Source organism: Nyctereutes procyonoides, unplaced genomic scaffold (genome assembly GCF_905146905.1).
Source record: "Nyctereutes procyonoides isolate TBG_1078 unplaced genomic scaffold, NYPRO_anot_genome, whole genome shotgun sequence".
NCBI classification, from domain to species: domain Eukaryota; kingdom Metazoa; phylum Chordata; class Mammalia; order Carnivora; family Canidae; genus Nyctereutes; species Nyctereutes procyonoides.
In genome coordinates, this window is record NW_026575122.1 from 21616029 (window position 1) to 21638500 (window position 22472).

At 44.8% G+C, this 22472-nt stretch overlaps 2 protein-coding genes across 9 annotated transcripts in view; one reads left to right on the forward strand and one right to left on the reverse strand.

The window, feature by feature from the left end:
* Window positions 1-3574, reverse strand: part of HCFC2 (host cell factor C2) — a 40999-nt gene extending 37425 nt beyond the window's left edge. For both annotated transcript variants that reach the window (XM_055336486.1, XM_055336485.1), the window contains exons 1-3: window positions 3412-3574; window positions 1790-1938; window positions 215-375 (exon numbers count right to left, since the gene is read on the reverse strand). In XM_055336486.1, the coding sequence (XP_055192461.1) occupies window positions 215-375; window positions 1790-1938; window positions 3412-3574 (473 nt within the window). The remainder of the gene's footprint in view (window positions 1-214; window positions 376-1789; window positions 1939-3411) is intronic.
* A 124-nt stretch (window positions 3575-3698) lies between these two features.
* Window positions 3699-22472, forward strand: part of GLT8D2 (glycosyltransferase 8 domain containing 2) — a 41208-nt gene continuing 22434 nt past the window's right edge. Inside the window, exons 1-5 of one of the 7 annotated variants that reach the window (XM_055336220.1) lie at window positions 3699-3884; window positions 4232-4528; window positions 11863-12035; window positions 15546-15747; window positions 15858-15981. The gene's annotated coding sequence lies outside the window, so the exon portion shown is untranslated. Of the gene's footprint in view, window positions 3885-4231; window positions 4529-4915; window positions 6636-8215; window positions 12036-15545; window positions 15748-15857; window positions 15982-18410; window positions 18462-20793; window positions 20860-22472 lie in introns of those variants that run through there. The other 6 variants (XM_055336217.1, XM_055336218.1, XM_055336221.1 and 3 more) reach the window with 6 other exon arrangements.

Here is a 22472-nt window from a genome sequence, read left to right on the forward strand (position 1 = left end):
TGTTGATATCATTTAATAAGATGATTTCTGATTAGAAAAGGCATAGTTATGAAAACACACATTCCAGGGACTAAGGAAAACACAACTGCTCACAGATTTGTTTATTGTTAGGTTTAAATGCAAAAGGCTAAGTTTTATCTTTTTAATAACTGGTAGAAATTAAATTTTCTTAATCTAAGTCTTAAACATTTGGTTCGAAAAAGAATCAACATACCTGGGAACATTATTGTTTGAATCTTCACTTTCATTTGCCAGACCACCAAACAAATAGCATTTGTTACCATATAAAGAGAAGCTATGTCCAAGCCGAGGGCAAGGAGGTAAACCAGAAGAAGGGGGGTGGGGTTTCACTTTTTTCCATAACCAACGACTTGCCTTAAAAAAAGCACAGATAAAATGAAGAAAGCATTCCTATATTGTCAATAATATAACATCATATCAATATATTTTAATCAAAATCCAATCAGAAGGCTCCAATAAGCTATTCTGAGGACAAATGAGAAGGAAACAGGTAACTTCTGGAACTAAAATAAACACTGCAATAGAAATTCAGTCTAGTCTTCCTGGGGCACCTGGGTGGCTCAGTTGGTTAAGCGGTTAAGTGGTTAGCGCTTGATTTCGGCTCATGTCATGATCTCAGGGACATGAGAGCGAGCCCAGCATTGCATTGAGCTCCACATTGGACCTGGAGTCTGTTCGAGATTCTCTCTCTTCCTCTCTCTGCCTCTCTGCCTCCCAATCCCACAAGAGAGAAAGAGAAAGAAAGAAAGAAAGAAAGAAAGAAAGAAAGAAAGAAAGAAAGAAAGAAAGAAAGAAAGAAAGAAAGAAAGAAAGAAAGAAAGAAAGAATTCAGTCTAGTTTTTCATATTCACAGCTTTCCTCAACAGCAAACCTAAGCAAATAATAATAAACACTAATAGTTCCCAAATATTTACCACATGAAAAATTAAATATATATCACTTGAAGATTAAATGAAATTTATATACTCTTTTCTGAAACTAGGTAATCCATAGATAGTATATATTTCAACCTTTAAATAAGCATAAATAAAGATCATTTAATAAACCAAACTCCAAAACTTATGCTCTATGGAGGCTCTATTACCAAAACTATTTGCTTTTAAGTAGGTATAATTCACCTATATCTGTCAATTAGCAGCTCATGATAGCAGCCCTATGAACATATGCACAGCTGTCAGGGCTCTGAGTGTGGCTTAGTAGAATCAAATTTATAATGGATATGTGAAACTGTACCCCTTTTTTTTGTATGTCTTGCCAGTAAAAAAAAAAAAAATAGTGTTTATTAGTTTGAGGGTAACAAACTCTACCGAAGGCAGAGGTTTTCAAAGTATGGTCTGGGGACCAGCAGCAACACATGGGAACTCGGTAGGAATGCCAGTGTTGAGGCCCCACACCAGACAATACCCATTCAGAAAAACTCTGGGGGGCAGGGCGCAGGGATCTGTTTTCACAAGCCCTCCAATGCTTCTGCTGCTGCTAAAATTGAAGAACTAGGACACTAAGATACAAAAAATCTAAACCAGTAACATGTATAACTGATGCTAAGTAACATATCTTAATGTTACAACTGTTACACTGGGTACGAGAAAAAGACTTACATTAGAAACTTTGGCTTTTTAGTGCAGTGGAAACATTTTCTTTGAAACTATAAAATGTGAAGCTCATACTATTTTAAATATGTCAATGAAATATTTTACGATCTTTCAAAGAATTAGGAGCAATATTATTATTAAAGCCACAGATTGAAATAAATTTGAAATACACTTACCTGCAACTCATATAACTCATTGCTGTATCTTCCATATTCAACCATTCCCCCAAATACTAATATTCTGGTACCATCACAGACAAATCCATGGGCAGCGCAACCTGGAGGGATGTCTCCTCTAACAGCTGGTAGGAACCACTGATTTGTAACTAGTTGCCAAAATAAAATTAAAACCAATTATAATAAAGTTATCACAAACCATGACTATGTACTTTATATGTATCATCTGTATCAGTGATTATTGGAGATTGGAGATGATTTTTTTCCCCCAGGAGCAAACCAAAAACGCGTAGTTGTCTATCTGGAGGGAGGGGAGAGACGCTAGTGGGTAGAGACGAGAGATGGTGCCAAAGATCTTACAATGTACAGTGCACGCTCTTAGAACAATTCTCTGGTTAAAAGTGGCAATAGTGCTGTTAAACAATCCTGACCTATACAATCTAATTCTTACCAAAATCCTACTTGTTGAGTATCATCAACTCCGTTTTACAAGTGAACATCTAAGTTTGGTAACTTTAGCGCTGATCCTGGGCAACTGCCAGAGCAACACTAAAACCAGGCCTACCAACTTATTCCAAAGCCAGGATTTTTACACTACACCAAATTGTCAAATAACTTCTAAACTATATATTAGAGTGCCAAGAGGAGGAGACGGTGAAAAAATAAGCTTCCTCCTACGGCACTATTTGGTTACCCTTTAAACGACCACTATGATTAAGTTATTTGGTCAAAGTTACTGATCATGACGTAGACCCAAAATTCGGCAATTAGCCTTATGCCGAGGAAACCGCTTCCTCTGGAGAGCTGGCCCATTAACAACTTGGGGAACATGACATTCCACCCTCCTTTTATCCCGAGGCGCTCAAAGGCAGGGCCTCCCCGGCCAGGGGCACAGTGACTTGCAGCGATGCTCAAGGGGACAGTCCCCCTTCCGCGAGCGCCGCCCAGCTGAGCTTCAGCGCACGAACCTAACTATGCAGAGAGCAGGCGCCGGTCTCGCCAGCCACTTCCCCGCCAGTTAAGAGGGTCAGCAATGGAGTAAGAATCTTGGCTCCCACCTGCCAGATACGGTGTTGTATTTGGGGTGAAAGCACCAGGCCTCTCGTTTTCCCTCCTCATCGTCCCCCAGCCATCCCCCCGCCCCCCCCCCCACACACACACCAGCCCTGATTCATTTCCTCCAAAGGGAAGACCGCAGGCAAAGACGAGACAGGCCCAGAGCAGCTTTGGTTTGGAGTTGGTTTGGGTTTTTGACAGGGGAGAGATCCCGGACCCCCGGAGTGAGCGAGACTCGGGGAAGAGGCCCAGGCGGGTGGAAACCGTCTCTCTCGCCTACGTCCGCCCGAGGGCTGGGGCGGGGGGGGGGGGGTCCGGGGCCGCCTGCCTGAGGGCCGGCGCTCCCCGCTCTGGGCCCGGTTCCACCCCGCGGGCCCTGGGGAGACGGAGCTGCCACCCAGGACACTGTGGAACCCCGGCCGCCCGGCTGAGCCGCAGTCCCCGCTGCCCGCCCGAAGAGGCAGTGACCCGGCGGTGACAGCTGTCAGGGCCTCGGCCGCCGCCTCGCCTCCCCTCCCCCTCCGCGGCTCCCACAGGCGGGGCCGTAGAGCGGCCGCCGCGCCTACCCGTGTTGTAGACGTGCAGCTCGTCCGCAATGCCCTCATTGCCCCCTCCAAAGATGATCATCAGTTCCCGGATGGCCACGGCCCGGTGTCCGTGCCGGGCGCGGGGGACCGGCCCCGTGAAGGAGGAAACCCGCCTCCAGTTGAGGAGGCTGGGAGCCGCCATTTTCCCAACCCCCGCCCCTCTGCCCACAATGCACCGCGCCCGCTCCGGCGCCGCGGCTCCCGGGGGCGGGCGGGGACCCGCCTCCCGCTGTGCGCCGGGGACGGCGTCACGTGACCGCGGGCGCCCGGGGCACGGCTGGAGGCGGGCGCGGAGCGGAGGGGTGCCGGTAGGGCCGCCTCGCCCTCACCCCGGGGCGCGGTGTCCGGGCCGAGCGCCTTTGGCCACGGGCCTTCGGCTGTAAAGACGTCTCCTACCAGCCGAGTCTCCCCTCCCCACCCAGGGCCCTCCCGGGTCGTATTTGCTGGAGAAGGTACAGCGTTTTCCCTTACGGCCACTTTAACTGAGCACCTAGGATGTGCGGGCCAGTCAGACCCTGAACAGTTACAGCGCCGCGCGGAGAACCGCTTCTTGTGGAGGTTCCAAGTGCCGGGAGCGCGGGGAGGAGGCCGAGAGTCTGGGCCGGCGGGCGCCGAGGATGCCGGCGAATGGAGGGGAGGGACGGCAAGGGGGCCGGCAAAGGGGGCCCGGCGCCCGCGCCTCGGGACGCTCGGAGCTGACCCTGCTGAGGCAAATCAGACCCTTGGCGCTTTGTTGGGTGTCATGCCAGGAAGTTTAGCAACAGTCCGCCGCCAAAGGCGTTTTGTTTGTTTGTTTCAGCAGGTGGGAAACTGCGTAGGTTTCCGTTTGACTGCCAGCGGACATCCGCGAGTCTTCCGTGGCCAAACGCTGCGCTCCTCGCGCTGTGTGTATTGAGTCATGATAAGCCCAACATTCCAGTGACGTGGATACTGGTGTCTCCCGATCGTGCCTGGGGGAGTGAGGCACAGAGACGTAGAGGACACAGCAGAAGCAGATTGGGACCAGGAATCAAACACAAGGCTCCTCACTCCATGGCCCCCTTTCCTAACGACTGTACGATCACTGCCTCTGCTCACAGTCATATATGTGATTCTGGTAAGGCCAACAGCTGCCTTATTATCTGGTCCTATAAAGACACTCGAAGAGAAACAATTCCAGAAGAAAAAAAAAATTTGAGAGCAATTTAAATCTATCTCACACTCTTAAGAAGGTACGGGAGGGGACATACACACAACATACAGCAAATTTCCTAAAATTCCTCATCTCTTATCATTTGCAATTTCTCTGCTATGGCTGTATCATCCCCTGTACCCCAGCTCCCTCAGTCATGAGCCTGCCTCTCCACCCCCTCATCCCTCTGAACTTTCCTTTGAGAAGTGATTCTCTACCTTTTTAATTGTTATTTATATATATTTTTAGATTTATTTATTCATAAGAGACACAGAGAGAGGCAGAGACATAGGCAGAGGGAGAAGCAGGTTCCCTGCAGGGAACCAGATGCAGGACTAGATCCCAGGATCATGCCCTGAGCCAAAGGCAGATGCTCAACTACTGAGCCACCCAGGTGCCCAATTCTCACCGCTCTTTCAGCTCCTGCTTCTCAAGTTCATCCTGTCACTGATTACCCCAGTTTTGCAATATGGTCAAAGAGAATTTTGGAAAAGAGGGGGAAGATGGCTGGAAACAAAGGAGTCTATGAATATTTATGTATTAATGTTTCTTTGTCACATACATAAATGTTTCTGTTAGAAAGGATGGATCCAGGGACACCTGGGTGGCTCAGTGATTGAGCATCTGCCTTTGGCCCAGGGTGTGATTCTGGAGTCCCGGGTCCCAGGTCGGGCTCCCTGCAGGGAGCCTGCTTCTTTCTCTGCCTGTGTCTCTGCCTCTCTCTCTCTGTGTGTCTTTCATGAATGAATAAATGACATCTTAAAAAAAGAAAGAAAGAATATCTGAAACAATACTGGGAAAGTACTGGGATAAAGCAAGGAACTTTTCATAGAACTTAAAATATTTAATTTAATAAGAACTGTACTTTGGACAGTCTAGTGTTGAAATGTCCTAACTTTTATCAATGATGCTGTAAGCAGATAGTAGTTGTGTGTGTGTGTTTAATGCCCTTATAGCAAAAGACTAAGGGCAAAATTGAAAGGTGTAAACCCAATGTTGATATCCAAATTTAAAAAAAAAAGTCAAAACTGGTCTGTGATATGTGAAAGGCTGAAAATCCCTGAACTGGGGATAAGATGAGGACAAAATATTAAGAGAAAGGTGATTTCAAGTCATAACTGGTTGCTTAGATAAGGAGGTACATTACAATGGAGGAAGTGTATATTCATTTCTTAGAACTGTAACCAAATACCACAAACCATGTGGCTTAAAACAACAGAAATTTGTTGTCTGCAGTTCTAGAGGCTAGAAACCCAAAATCAAGTGTCAGCATGATCCCTCTGAAAACTGTAGGGGAGAATGCTTCTTTGCTTCTTTCTGGCTTCTGGTGGTGGCCATTGAACCTAGGCATTCCTTGCTGCATCTCCAGTCTCTGCCTTCCTCATCACGTGATTGTTGTCCTTATGTGTCTGTGTCTCGTCTCTGCTTCTAATTCACAGTTACATCCTAATGACCTCATCTTAACTTGATGACAACTGCAAAGACTTTACATTCAAATAAAGTCATGTTCACGTGTATTGGGCATTAGGATTTCAACCTGTCTTTTGGGGGAACACAATTCAATCCATGACAAAGTGCTTCATCCAATGGAAATGCTATTTTAGGGGCGCCTGGGGGCTCCTTGGTTGAGTGTCTGCCTTTGGCTCAGAGTGTGATCCTGTAGTCCCAGGATTGAGTCCCACATCTGACTCCCTGCAGGGAGCCTGCTTCTCCCTCTGCCTCTGTCTCTGCCTCTGTCTCTCATGAATAAGTAAATAAATTATTTTAAAAAAAGAGGGGAGGGGAGGGCGATGCTATTTTACCACAGCAGCTTTGGCTTAATTCTGCTTAGTGAAGAATTTAAAATAGGTCTCTGATTCTCAATCTTTGAAACTCTAAGAATGGAAGTTACCACCTAGGAGGAGAATGTAGAAAGAGAAGAGTGAGGCAGAAGAGCACCCTGAAGAACCCAACACTTAAGAGGTAAAAACAGAAGGAGACACTAATGAAAGAAGCAGAGAATGAGGAGCCAGAGAGGTTGAAAGGGAACCAGGTGAGATTAAGAAGCCACAGGTGAAAGGAATTTCACAGAAGTGGAAGTGGTTATCAAAGCAAAAGCCGGGCAGACCAGGTGGCTCAGCAGTTTAGCGCCGCCTTTAGCCCAGGGCGTGATCCTGGAGACCTGGGATCCAGTCCCACGTCGGGCTCCCTGCATGGAGCCTGCTTCTCCCTCTGCCTGTGTCTCTGCCTCTCTCTCTGTGCCTCTCAGGAACAAATAAATAAATCTTTAAAAAAAAATTCCTCTTTCCAACTCCTGGTCTGAGATGGCTGCTCCAGCTCTAGCTATTGCATCTACATTCCAGCCAACAGGAAAGAATAAGGGAAAAGAATGCTCCCTTCTCCAGAACACATTCTGGAATTATATATATTATTTCTGTTTACATCCCATTAGCCAGAAGTTAGTCACAAGGCCACAGTTAGTTGAAGAGAGTCTGGGACAGGGCACCTGGGTGGCTCAGTGGTTGAGCATCTGCCTTCGGCTCAGGGCATGATCCTGGGGTCCCAGGATCAAGTCCCACATTGGGTTCCCCGCAGGGAGCCTGCTTCTCCTTCTGCCTGTGTCTCTGCCTCTCTTTCTCTGTCTCTCAGGAATAAATAAATAAAATCTTTAAAAAAGAAAGAAAGTATGGGACATGTTTTTATTTAGAATGGCCATGTCCCCAGCTAATGTTCAAGTTTCTGCTACAGAGAAAGGAGAACAGACATTGGGGTTCATCTTCAGGAGGGTGGCTACAGGAGTCTGGGAAAGTAGTTGTGTTTGTTTGTTTTCAGCCTCAATAATAAGGAGGGAAGGGAGAATAAGGTTGGAAATGAGAGTTACTTGAGCTAACCAACGAGGCCTACCTGGAGGAGAATTCACACTTGATGGAGCAAGATCCTGAAGGATCAAGAAAAGGTGGATTCAGAAGTACACATAGATTTACATATGCACAAGGGTTAATATATTGTATTTCTGTGCTATAGATTCTAGATTACATAAATTTCTATTGTGTAAGTGTACATGGAAAACAGAAAGCTCTAGTGGATGGTGCTGCTCTAGCCTTTCAAGATTCCCTTAGTGAAGGTCCCTTCATCCCACGCTACTTTTTCTCCTTCACTCCTGCTCTCCCATATCAAACACCCATCATGTATCTGGACTTGCCACATAGCAGGAATTAAGATCATGGGATTTAGAATTCAGTGGATATAGCCATTTACTAGCCGTGTGGTCTTGGTCAAATTATTTATCCTCTTTGAGTCTCAGATTCTTTGTCTATAAGATGGGGATAATAATAGCATCTATTAAAGTTGTTTTGCAGACCAAATGAGATAACATATGTAAAGTACAAGCAGTCCTTGGTTTGCATGGTAGTGTAGCTCTTATTTATTTTTTTTTTCATTTTTCATCCTTGCATTTTATTTTTTTTTCATAGAATATAGTTTATGTTTTTTTAAATTTATTTTTTAATAAATTTATTTTTATGGGTGTTCAATTTACCAACATACAGAATAACACCCAGTGCTCATCCCGTCAAGTGCCCCCCTCAGTGCCTGTCACCCATTCACCCCCACCCCCTGCCCTCCTCCCCTTCCACCACCCCTAGTTTGTTTCCCAGAGTTAGGAGTCTTCATGTTCTGTCTCCCTTTGTGATATTTCCCACACATTTCTTCTCCCTTCCCTTATATTCCCTTTCACTATTATTTATATTCCCCAAATGAATGAGAACATACAATGTTTGTTGTTGTTCCTTCTCCGATTGACTTACTTCCCTCAGCATAATACCCTCCAGTTCCATCCACGTTGAAGCAAATGGTGGGTATTTGTCGTTTCTAATGGCTGAGTAATATTCCATTGTATACATAAACCACATCTTCTTTATCCATTCGTCTTCTTTCGAAGGACACCGAGGCTCCTTCCACAGTTTGGCTATTGTATTTATTTATTTTTTTTTAAGATTTGTTTATTTATTTGAGAGAAAGAGAGTAGGGGGAGGGGCAGAGGGAGAGAATCTCTAAGCAGACTCCCCATTTAAGCTCAGATCTTGGAGCCTGGTGTGGGGCTCCATCCCATAGCCCATGAGATCACAACTTGAACCAAAACCAAGAGTCAAACACCCAACTGACTGAGCCATGCAGGTGCCCCAGTAGTGTAGTTCTGTAAAATGACCATATAAGTTGCAAAGGGATCTTAAATCTCAATGGGAAAGATTGCAATTGTGCTGTGATTTTTATTTTTTTTTAAGATTTTATTTATTTGAGAGAGAGAGCATGAGTGGGGGATGGGGAAGGGAGCAGATTTCCTTGCTCTGCAGGAAGCCAGATGTGGGGCTCAATCCCAGGGCTCTAAGATCACAGGCTGAGCTGAAGGCAGATGCTTAATCCACTGAGCCACCTAGGCACCCCTGTGCTGTGATCTTTAAACATTTTCATAAAAGTATTTAATACTCTTACTGTTGGTTTTAAATGCCTAGGGAAATGAGAAAATTAGTAGACTTAGTATTTATTTACTGTAATTTGAATCATTAGAAACATTGAGAGTTACATTTTTGGGTTTTTTGGATTTTTGTTTGTTTAAAACTTATCAAGAGTGGGGCACCTTGGGGGCTCAGTTGGTTGAGCGTCTGCCTTTAGCTCAGGTCATGATCCTCGGGTCCTGGGATCGAGTCCCACATCGGACTCCCTCCCTCACTTGCTCTCTCAAATAAATAGCTACAATCTCTAAAAAAGAAATAAAACTTATCAAGAGTAGTTTGAGTCGTGCTTGCCTTACCATCATAAAACTTACTGTACAGAATGAGCATCTTTTCTGTGCCTTGGCAAATTGTCATACTCCTTTTCAGCTTTGGGTTAGCTTTCCATATTTTATTCTTTGCACTTTCAATGTCGTGAAATATCTTTGAGAGCTCCTTTAAGATGAATTTTTTATCCATGTCTCTTCCCTGGGAATATCTTCATCCTTTTCTACACAACCAGTTTCTGCATTCATGTTCATAAAGTTACCTTTACTCAATTCTTCTGGCTGCATGTCTGGAGTTGCCTGGTGACAGTGTCATCCCACAGCCAGCTATTTCTTCTCTACCTCCGTTTACCTTTGATTTGAACTTCACTCTAGTCATTATCGCTTTTTGTTTCTTTGCTACCCTATTATCTTTGTTGGCCAATTCTCTCTATTATTCATTTTTATAAACATCGCAAGAGTTTATCACCAGGAATTAAGGAGGTGACATGACCACATGCTTCATCTGTACGTAAACCAAATAGCAAATGTCCAGTGACCCACCACTGGCTAACTGATGGAAGCGACATGATTGGTTATGGATCAGGATTTGGGTCTGTTATTTGCATAGTAATTTCATGGACTAAAAGCTAGCAGCAAAGTTTGTCCTTGGGCAAGTACTCACTGTTAATGTACTATGGTAACAGATGCAAACTGTGAACTGTGCAGAGGGCCTGATGTCATTGACCTGAACCATGAAAACTGGTGTTTGTGCCGTTGCCACACAAAGCCAGGGCTAGGCTGCACGAGGTGATGCCTGGCAGGTAGTTAGCAGTTGGTAGGTAGTAGGCTATCTCACCTGTGTCATCTTTGTCATTCTCATCACATCACTATTGTTTCTGCTCTTCCTTCTGAGCCACTGAGGAGTTGGCTGGAGAGGAAGAGGCTGGTACTGGGAGGTGGCAGACGGCTGTGTTTTCAGCCAAGAGTGTAAATTGCCATGTCCAAGGGCTACCCTCGTTTTAACTAAGGATTCAGGCCAAGGTCTTATTGGCAGAGGTTTAGGAGGGAGTTTTAGGGAGCGGCGGCAGGGGGGCAGGACTCAACAGCAGAGAGGTGGGGCAGGCAGTGCTCCTGAGTTGAAAGAAGCAGATGGTGTCTGAGAGGCCTGTTCACAGATCACAGGGCTCTGGCCATGGGTCTTGGCTAGAGAGGTGGCCAAGGCATGGCAAAGGCAGCAGGCAAGAGCAAGCCAGGACTCTAAGCCAGAGAGAGCCTACATCAGTTCCCAGAACAGGGAACTCAGAATCAAGGAAGAAAAATACTTCATCGGAGTGAGAAAGAGGGCCAACAGGTAGAGAGGCAGGTGCAGGCACAACTGCTGCAGCTTAGAGGGTAGCAGGAAAGAGTCCTGAGCGCCTCAGCATGGGACGAGAAGATGACCAGTCATTGAGTCCCATCAGGAAAAAGAGAGGAACTGAGGCTCCTCTAGTTATACGTCCTACCCCAGGTGGGTGATCTTGGAGCCCAGCCCTGGAAGACGAGGCGATAATCGAGGCCATCAGCCAGACCCAGTGTAGTGATTCATTGCTGCTATACTAAGCTGCTTCCTTCCTTCTAGTCCATTTATCAGCCTTAATAGATTTTATCTAAGGCCTTATCTACAAAGCAGTACACTCAGCCAAGGCAGGCCTATTGGGTAAGAAGTAAGGATGAACATTTGACTCTCAACTAATAAAAAAATAAACTCAGATATACATCGTGTCAGCTGATGATACCACAAAAAGAAGATGCATATAAATCCCATAGAACTGCACTCAGACACATAACTGAAATCTGACCAGAGTGACATGCCCACGTGATGGTTTGTTTTCCTCACATGGTTAGGTGTTTCAGAATACTTAGTTCATTGCTGCTCTGGTGACTCCCAATGCCATCAGGGAATTAGGCTCCTCCTGTGTTCTTGCTCTGCCCTCCTTAACACGTGCAGGGCTACCAGGGGACCCTACCCACGTTGTGCAAGGGTATTTCCTATTTGCTTATACAGATCCACCCTCCAATCTTCTTCAACATGTTCAGTGCCCTGAGAGGCTGACTTAAAGATATTATGTCTCTTGAGCTCCCCTGCTCTCTGACTTCCAGTATGGTTTAGCCAGTGGGAGGCACCACCAACAGGAGATTGGAAACTTAGGGTAACTAGTCCCCTGGTCCCTTTTGTGTTAGTCAACACAGGCTGCTCCTGTTGGGTAGCCTTGTCCATGTACCTACTTTCCCAGTCCTGGTAGCCACTCCCTTGCCTTATCCTTCCAGGTTATAACCTGCTAATTCCTGCAGTTGCTAATTCCACGCTACTGTGTTTCCTTAATACCGACCTTTTCAAATAGTGCCTTTTTTCAGAGTCTCCACCATTAACCTTTTGGAGTGAGCCATCTGTATCCTGCCAGGACCCTGACAGTTCAACACTAATCTGTGCATGGCTGGTGTGGCCATATGCAGAAGTACAGTGTGGACCTTTTATCTCCAGAGCTGCAAGATGGAGAGTTCACCTCCAGGCATCAAGGTTGGATTTCAGACAGGAAGAAATGGCAAGAAGCCCCTAACGGCTCTTTGCCAGGAACACAATAGCTTTTTAGGAAGTCACAGATGGCTGACTTCTTTCTGCTCATGTGCCACCCTAGATGCTGGATGTCTGAGGAGGTAAGTGTTTTTAACTGGGCAATTGCTGCCCCCACACGAAAGAGTGTTTCTATTTCAAAGGAGGAAGCAGAGAGGGTTATTAAGTAGGCTACTGGTGGCGTTCGCAACATCATATCACTCTTTTGGACTTCTTAAGAAAAAGTTACAAATAACTTACTGTTATAATTCCTTTTCCTAGTTTATACCTTGAAGAGGGTTGTCTTCATCCAACAGTAAAAATACAGTAGTCCCCCCCCCCCCCTTATTGGCAGTTTCGCTTCTGAGGATTCTGTTACCCTTGGTCAGCCATAGTCAGGAAGTGGAATATCTGCCTTCTGACGATGGATGGTCAGAAGACGATGTAGCCGAACACTGCGTCATAATGCCAGCATCATTCGTGTCACTTTGTCCACTTCATGTCATCACGCAGGCATTTTGTCATCTCACATCATCACAAGAAGGGTGAGAACAGTACAATGAGATCTTTTGAGAGAGAGAGAAACTACATTCACATAGCTTTTCTTACAGTATATTGTTATAATTGTTCAACTTTATCATTATGGTTGTTAATTTCTGTGCCTAATGCATAGATCACCCCTTACTGTAGGTATGTATGTATAGCAAAAACAATAGTATACATAGAGTTTTGGAACTCTCCATGGTTTCATGCACCCCCTGGGGATCTGGGAGCAGACTCCCAGAAGACAAGGAGGGATGACTGTGATGACTTCCATGTATTGAGCCCTTACTCACTGCTCACTAGGAGGCTCCTGACACTACAGCTGAGGAAACCACAGGTGAGATTCTGAGTGATGTGTTCAGTATAACGTCTGAGCTAACAGTCAGGTCTGTCCATCCTCAGAGCCCATGCTGGCAGCCACTGCACTTACCGGAGTATCCCTTAAAACCTGTCTCTTTCTTTTCTCCTCTTTTCTTCCCCAGAAAAGGATACATGTGCCCACAATGCAGAAATCTAGGTCATAGGTAATAAGCCTCTTGCATCCTCAGGACATGGTCCACTAGAAATAAAGGAGAGAGAATCCTCAGTTGGAGACAGTAGGGCATCAAAGAGAAAGTGTACAAAGAACAGTGAGCAGAGAGATTTAGGTCCAGATGGAAGCCAATATGAATAGCAAGCAGAGTCTATGAAAACAACAGAACTGTTTCAGTTGTGAGCCCCCCTCTGGAGTACTTTGGTTGTCATCCTCTCTGAACCTACTTAGTTACTGGGTCTCACACTGGGTCAGGCATTCTGCTAGGTGGATGAGAGATGCAAAGGTGGTGGGAGGAGGGGAGCCCCAGCCTTTGGAGGAAACTGGAGTAGACAGGGGTCAGCTTGAGGGCTTTCTCCCCAATGATACTTTGGGACATATCTGACTGACCGTCCTGCTGCTCCTGATAGCACATGATTCTGGAACAGTAGCAGCAAGCCCTGAGCCAAGAAGTGGTGATATTTTTGCTCACGTGAGGGCCATGAGGACTGGAGCAGGAGTGCTCAGGGTACAGTTGTCTGTGCTGCTGCTGGACCTTCGCACTTCCTGCATGCTATCCATGTGTCAGGTGCGCCTGCTGCAACCAAAGATGAATGAGTAAAGTTGTGCTTTAAGATACAGCGCACCTCCTGGAAGTAAAGAGAAAAGAAGAATAGCGTAATATCAAGCCTGCTCCAAAGAAAAACGCCATTCTAGCTGGATCGCATGAGGGCCTTAGGGTAGGAGTATGTGAGGGAACACCACCAGGGCAACAGACAACTCCATCTGCACCCTGACTGGATGCTGAAGGCTGGCCAAGTGAAGAATGCGAAAGCCCTGAATGCAGTTTAACCCTTAGAGTTGCAGCCAAATATCCTCATTTTTGAATCATGTGCCTCAAGGGAGAAAAGGGTGAGAGACCTATTGACAGGAATTCCAGTCCTGGCTTTATTCACCATCTTACTTTGGAACTTAGGACTTTAACATGCCCAAGAACTCAATTTGCTGATCTGCAAATTGATGAACAACATCTCTGTTCACCCTACCTTATGGGAATGTTATGAGAAGAAAATGAAATAGAAAATGTGAAGATGCTTTGTCAGTGTTCAAAGTCCTGTACAAAGGGAAGGTATTCAGACATTCCTGCTCTCCAAGTTCAAGTCTGAAAAAAACAATCAACCCAATAAACCCTTTAGAGCTGCACCGTCCAGTACAAGGGCCACTACTCATGCTGCTGCTCTGCATGTAATAGGTGACTAGTGCAACCAAGGAACTGACTTTTTATTTATTTATTTTTTTAAGATTTCATTTATTCGTGAGAGAGAGAGAGAGGCTCAAAGACACAGGCAGAGGGAGAAGCAGGCTCCATACAGGAGCCTGACAGGGGACTCAATCCTGGGACTCCAGGATCACGCCCTAGGCTGAAGGCAGTGCTAAACTGCTGAGCCACCCGGGCTGCCCAGGAACTGACTTTTAAATTGTACTTCATGTTAACGAATTTAGGTTGAAAAACTGATACTTGATTCAGTTATTGGAAAGCTTTTAAGTATGCTTGGAACAACATGAGTATGTGAGCCTAATTGTTAATCTGTAAATTATATGAAATATAAATACATACCAGTTGTTTCTGATGAAATTTAGTGTTTGAATTGAGATGTGCCACAAATGTAAGACACACACCAGATTTCAGACTTAATACAAAAAAAGAATGTAAAATATCTTGTTATAATATTTTGTATTCCATGTTGAATAATATTTTGTATATATTGGGTTAAGTAAAATATATCATTAAAATTAATTTTACCTCTTTAGACCTTTTTTTTTTTTAGTTTAATGCTCAGCCCAGTGCCTGGTGCAGAGTTATTCTCTCTCTCTCTCTCTCTCTCTCTCTCTGTGTGTCTTCCTCTCCTTCTCTCCCTCTCTCCCCCTCGCTCTTTAAAAATTTATCTATTTATTTATTTCAGTAATCTCTGTACCCTATGTGGGGCTCAAACTCATAACCTGAATGTTCTTCTGACAGAGCAGGCTAGGTACTTATCTTTGTACTTATCTTAAAATGACTACTAGAAAATTTAAAATTACAGAGTGGCCTGCATTATATATCTATTGGGAAACACCACTTTAGAAAGAGCCAGTGAGCAGAGGGATCCTCATTTCCTTATAGGAGTTAAGAGAGAGGTTGCAGAAATAAATTCCATGATCCCAGGCAATGTGCTGGCACCATTTCCTGAGTTTCTGAGAATCAATAGCAGAAACAGAACAGCCCAGAGCTGGGTGGGGTTCATTCCCTGCCTGATTCCTTTTCATGTTCTGGCTCAAAACCACCTTAAAAATTCTATTGTTATCATTGCCTTGGTGAAATGAGACGACAGCTGTTATCTGGGCTTTAATTTGGGGACCACAACATTTTAATGACTGGGAGATTTGAGGAGAAACTAGTGGCTATGATGAGATTCTTAAAATCAGTATGAACTTAATTTTTCCATTTCTGCTTTTCCAAAGTTTACTTAGACCCAATGTGTGGTGGAAATTCACACTCCAAGCATTTGCTCTTCTCCAGCTTTGAATCCTTTCCTCCAGAGCTGCCTTGTTTTTGAGCTGATTTGCACCCAGACTGCCAGAGGAGGATGTGAGAGGAAGTCCGGCCGAGCCAGCCAGCCTGCGGGCACATCTGGAAGTGGTTTCAGGGGCCGCCTCACCCCAGCAGCCAGCGCAGGAGTGGAAGAAACCCGAGCCTCTCCAAAGTCAACGCAGGCAAAGGCGTAAGGGGTGGGGGGGGAGGGCGGGTCGGGGCAGGGAGGCACACCCTCTTGGAAACGCGATCCTAGCGGTGGGGCTCCCCAACCCATGGGGCTCTCCAATGGGACCTTAGAAGCCGCGGAAGCAGCGTGCAGGGCAGCAGCCCAGGCCACCGGGGAGGCTAGGAGGCCAGGATCACACTGCCACACGGCTCTTCTGGACGGAGGAGCTCACAGCCCTGCCTTCACCTGCACCAGGTAAATGGACATGGGTGAGCAGCGTGGCGGTCTTTGCATTGACCTGGGCCCCTGCCCTGGCCCTTTGGTTTGCTGTAGCTCGAGGAGCAGAGGCAGACTGTCCCACGCCAGCTTCGCCTTCAGGAGCTCCCAGTCAGTGTTTTGCAGTCTTGGCCCAGGCCGAGGCAACCATCTTTCTTTTTTTCTTTCTTTCTTTTTTTTTGCCATTGGAGCAAATCCAGGATACTCTGTGCAAATCTTTCACATGCTGGACTGGACTGCTTTTCCAGACCTGGGTTTAACTCCCCTGCCCAGTGTGATTTACTCTGTTCATCATATTTTAGGCATGGAAGTCAGTGGTTAGCTAGGACCTGGATAATGCTAGTATTTAAATGCAGGTATGTTTCTGAGCCACAAAAGATTTACTTGAGCTGTGATTCATGTTTTCAGAATCTGTCAGAGGAAGCTGTTATGTGGGCCATCATCCTAAAAAAAATAAAAATAAAAATAAATTGGTAGTTGTGGGTTAGATGAGGCTTATACAGTAGTTATAGTGTTTGGTTTGAAAATGCTTTTTTAACATTCAAAAACTATCTTATATTCACTTTATGAGCAAATATAGTACTTTGGATAAGCCTGATAGATAACTTATGATAAGAGTTAAGAAGGAATAGTTAACATGAGTAGAAAGAGAAAGAGGAAGAAAACATGATATTATCGAAACATCTGGCTGTCCTATGGGGGGAAGAAATCAGTCCTCTAGCTGTTTGGCTCCCTGCGTGGTCGGTTATCCAACGTGACAGGGGTTGGCTTATTCTGTCTTTTCCTCCAAATGGCTTCGTGTCACATTTCTGTGCAGAATCCTTCTTGTGTTGCCTGGTGGGCTTGTGGCCCCAGGCAAGTGAGGTGCAAGCAGAGCAATGCTGTGCCACAGCGGGAACGTGGGCTCTGGGCCCGTATCACAGAGTTGCATCTATGCGTTGCCACTTACAAACTTTATAAGCTTTGACTCTGACTACTTACTTGTCTGTGCCTCTGTTTCCTCATCTGTAAAAAGGTAATTAAGTGACATTGTAGGTGTAAAGGACATACACAGAATCTACAGAGTGGCGAGACCCCAGGGAAGGTTAGCTTCTCTGGTAGTGCCAATGATGACCATGGTGATGTTGGCAGTGGCCACACATTCTGTGTTGGGTGGTACCCAGCGTTTGACACACTGTTCCCTCTGATGGTGCCATCACCCAGATGTTCTTCATATCCTCATACAGTATTTCTCCAGGGCTCTGCTTCCTTCCTTCTTCCCTTCAAACACTCTTTCTTTCTTTCTTTCTTTCTTTCTTTCTTTCTTTCTTTCTTCTTTCTTTCTTTCTCTCTTTCTTCTCTTTCTTCTTTTTCTCTCTTTCTCTCTCTCTCTCTCTCTCTCTCCCTCCCTCCCTCCCTCCCTCCCTCCCTCTCTCCCTCTCTCTCTCTCTCTCTCTCTTTCTTTTTTCTCACCCTGGCTCTTTTTATTTCTTCTTCATTCTCTTTCCTTGCTGAGAGAAAGACATGCTTATGAAGCCACAGTTCACATAGTTTTCATTTCTAGCTCCCAGGAAGCATAATTCTAAATACTTCTTTTATTTCAACATTTCCCAAAGAATGTTCTGAAGAACATAGCTCCATGAGGACAATACATTCTGTGAACCATATCACCCTCTGAGAAATCTCAAGCATAATGGCATTTTAAATGTCCTGAGAAGTCCTGCAGTAGAGAAATCTGCTTAAGGTTGTTTACCAAAGAAGTTCCCAGTTGACCCTGGAACTGTTTTATCACAAAACATTGGTTAACATTCCTCAGAGCACACTTTGCAGTATGCTATTCTGGCCACATTTGTTTCCTTTTGGTTTCTCTTATAGACATCCTATTTCACATCTCCCATAGCAAACACCCAAGGGGCCATGGTGTTCTTCCTTCCCTAGGTCAGGGCATGAGATGATCACCTGTGCCATTATTGATATGTAGAAAGTCCGGCCTCATTGGAGAGCCAGGATCAGCAGTTTTTCTGCAAATGGCTAGAAAGGTGGCTGTGTGAGCCATCAGGTCTGTTTTGCATCTACTCAGATCTGCTGTTGTAGTGTGACACTAGCCATAGACCAAACATCAAAGAATAAACCTGGCTACATTCTAATAAAACTTTATGTAGAAGAAATGGGCAGAATTTGATGCAGGGGCCATAGTTTGTTGGCACCTGCTCTGAAACCATTTTGTGAAAGAATGCTTCATTCCAGCATGGGAGAAAGAACGAGTCCTCCACAAGCTGAAGACTCCCTCATCTGGCTTCACTGTTCTGTGTATTGTGATGGCTCTTGAGTAAACCTTTCATGCTAGAGCAAAATAAAAAGGCCAGAGATGTTTCATTAAAGACCGAATCCCTGAGTCCTGATTTTGTCCTTTTTTCTCCTTTCATCAGGTGAGTTCATGCTCCTGTCCTGTTCATGACTCTGTAGCTCACACGGTTAAGGTGAAGTGCTCTACAAAAGTGTTCTATGCAGGGGGCAGCCTGGGTGGCTCGGTGGTTTAGAGCTGCCTTCAGTCCGGGGTGTGAACACAGGGACCTGGGATCGAGTCCCACGTCGGGCTCCCTGCATGGAGCCTGCTTCTCCCTCTGCCTGTGTCTCTGCCTCTCTCTGTCTCTCATGAATAAATAAATAAAATCTTTAAAAAAGAAAATGTTCTATGCAGGTGCGAGTCTTACAGAATACAGTTGAATCACAGAGCTTATGTCGGTTGCTTGACCCATAACATATGGGATTGCAATCAGCAATGGAAAGGGGTTGGCTACAGTATATATTATGGTGGCTAAGAATGTAAACTCAGAGCCAGACTGCCTGGGTGGGAATCTCTGCCCCTCATGAATTGTATCACCCTTCTGAACTTTTAGCTTCCTCCCTGATAAATCAGGGATAGTAACTTCATGGGTTGTTGTGAGGAAGGGTCATAAAACAATGCCTCGCACACAGAAATCGCTATGTAAGAGTTACCTGTTGTTAAATCTGCAGCAGAGTCCCTTGTTACTCATTGGGTTTTGTAAATTGCCCAGGCTTACATGGCTAAGAAATGGGGCAGAATCAGGATTGAAACTCAGCTCTTTCTAATGACAAAGTCCATGGCATTTCCACTCAGGTACATGCCCTGCTAGATGTAATTCTTTCAATAATATCTTTAAGGAGCCCCCCTTGGGGCACCTGGGTGGCTTAGTGATTTGGTGTCTGCCGTCGGTTCAGATTATAATCCTGGGGTCCTGAGGTCAAGTCCTGTGTGGCCTGGGATTGAGCCCATGTCAGGCTTCCTGTTTAGCAGGGAGTCAGCTTCTACTTCTCCCTCTGCCTCTCCCCTCAGCTGCCTCTCCCCACAGTTTGTGCTAACTCCCTCTCTTTCTCAATTAATAAATGTTTAAAAAAGAAGCCCCCCCCCTTTTTTAGAAGCCCCCTCTTTTATCTTTCATTCAGATTTCCAAGTTCTTTCCTAGTCCTCCTTACCTAAACCCATAGCAGACAGGATTAATCAGAGCTCTCCCTTTTTTTTTTTTAATTTTCTGTTTTTTTGTTTTGTTTTGTTTTGTTTTGTTTTGTTTTTAACCAACTCTGGTGATGGCTTTAGATTTCTTCTCAATTTAGCCATATTGAAAGTCCATACCAACTGATTAGAGTTGGCATGTATAGAATAAAATTTAGGGGCTCTGATTTTTAGAATATTACTCTGGAGTCTTCATGTTTGCCTTTGCTTCCAAGGCAGAGCTAAGTTGCTTAGCCACTGCCAGGTCTTAAAACATTCTTTCCAGATTTGGCCACAGGCCTGAACTCTTTGGCATCTGGTGAAACAGCACCCTATGTAAGGTCTTCAGGGGCCCATTTTTTAAACTTAACGGACACTTCTCAGGTCCAGACCAATTCTCCACACTCTCCTTTTCTTCATGGGCCGCAGGACCTCAGCCCTCCCTCCTCTGCTCTTTGAAGGTGCCACCAACCTAGGGCCTTGCCTAGGCAACTCCTCTCTCCAGCACTGGCTAAGAGGCTCTATCTTCCTGTCTTGAGGACAACCCCACGGGCTCTTTAATGGCAAAGGCTTGGCTACATACTGCTGCAGAGAAACCACAGTGCAGAAGTCACTGAGCTTACAAAGGTGCAGGGGACACGGTACCTGGGGCTTCTTATTTTGATGGTTAGAAAAAGGCTGATAAAAAGACCAGAGCCCTCGACTTTTGTTCCTGGAATGGACAGCCTCCCCTCCTAGCCTTTTTCCTGAGTAATGATATGCTGCCCCCTTTCTTCCTGGAACTCAAGAACAGAACTAGAGCCTCTCCTTTTCTTCCTCTCTCACTCATTCAATCCACACCCATTTGTTGAGGCACACAGAGGTGGGCAAGCCACAGTGGACGTGACAGTTACCCCCCTATTATTAGAACAGTGTTCTGAGGGCAGGGATAGGGATGGGGATGAGGGTCAGGGGGGCACCCAGCAGGGTAATCAGGTAAGACCTCCTGGAGGAGGTAATGCCTGAATTGAGTCTTTCATTGAGTCCCCGGTTTACTGGGGAGAAAGGGGCAGGGCGGAGGAAGGGTGGTCGAGGCAGAAGGGAATGCATGAACCAACCACAACCTGGGGGACAGAGCTGGTTTCCTCAGGTTATTATTCCTGTTTGCTGACTGCTACCTCCAGTCAAATGTGAAGTTTAGAAGTTCCTTTGAAGGACCACAGTGAAGAGGGATCAACTTAATTTTAAAATAAACTTTGGGTTTTCAAGACAAATTGTTACTTATAGCAAATTAACTTTTTTTTTTTTTTTAATTTTAGGATAAAGAAGTCAGTTTCCAGCTCCTGGGCTGATTGACAAAATGTCACAAAAACAGGAATGAACATGTAAATGTGACAAAATTCAATTTTAGTTTTTCAGACTACACTGAATTTTAAAAATAATCTAAATTATTTTTATAATCTAAATTCTAATCTATTTTTGTAAGCAAAAATTCTAACCACTAAACTTCATCTTTTCATCAAGGGTGCATTTTTAGTCTCTGCTTCTCTTAATGCCACTGCTTATTCTAATGAGTATACAAGGTATTGTAATAAGCATAAAAATGGATTGTAAACTGTGACAACCAGGAAGCAGAGTTGTTACAGGTCTTTGAGAAAGAGGTTGTTGGCTTTCTTGGGTTTCAGAGCACAGGTAAAGTACTCCAGAATATTGTGCCAAGATAAGATTTGAATTTGGGGAAATGCTTAGATGAAATTTTGTCATGATGTGTTAGCCATTGTCTTGCCTCTTTAAGCCTGGTGCTACTTGGAGAACATCATGGAATCTTTATTTGATGATACAGCTCACCTTTTAGCCACTGATGGCTGTCCAGAGCTATAATCCTTATAGAAAGCATGAGAGAAAATCCAAAACTTCTATTGAGCTCTCTCTGCTTTCTTTGGAGCACACACTCCTCTAGACTCCAATTCCTTGACAGATTTCAAGTGTTCCTTTGGACACTCTGAAATTGGAATGAAATTTTATTTATTTATTTATAAAATATTATTTATTTATTTATTTATTTGAGAAAGAGCACACATGAGAGACAGAGAACCCACCAATGGTGGGGAGGGCCAGAGGATGAGGGAGAAGCAGGCTCCCCATTGAGCTGGTAGCCAGATGTGGGGGCTCAATCCTGGGACCCTGGGATCATGACCTGAGCCAAAGGCAGCTGCTTAACTGAGCCATCTAGGCACCCCTGGAATGAAATTTTAAAGAAAAAAAATCAGTTCCGCAGAAAGGACCATCTTCTCAACAAATAGTCCCGGGACAACTGGCTGTCCACATGCTAAAAAATGAACTTTGACATATAACACATGCCATGTACAAAAATTAACTCAAAATGTCAATGTAAAATATAAAACTGCAAAAGTCTCAGAAGAAAACAGAGGGGACACTCATCATGATCTTGGATTAGGCCAACAGCATGATCCACAAAAGGAAAAAAATGAATGAATTTGACATCAAAATAAAAAATTTTTCTTTGCAAAATTCATTGTTAAGAAAATTAAAGAAAAAAAAAGAAAATTAAAAGATAAGCCACAACCTGGGGGAAAGTATTTGCAAATCACATATCCAACAAAGGACTTGTCCTCAGAATATGTAAAGAACTCTCAAAACTCAAAAATAAAAGCAATGATCCAATAAAAACTAGGCAAAAGATTTAAGCAGAACCTTCACATTTATATTAGCCAGGGTTTCTCCGAGAAACAGAATCAATAGAAAGCATATTCATGTAGAAGAGATTTTTTTATAAGAAATTGGCTCATGTGACTTATGGACTCAAGATCTGCAGGGTAGGGGGGATCCCTGGGTGGCACAGCGGTTTAGCGCCCGCCTTTGGCCCAGGGCTTGATCCTGGAGACCCGGGATCGAGTCCCACGTCGGGCTCCCGGTGCATGGAGCCTGCTTCTCCCTCTGCTTGTGTCTCTGCCTCTCTCTCTCTATCTGTGTGACT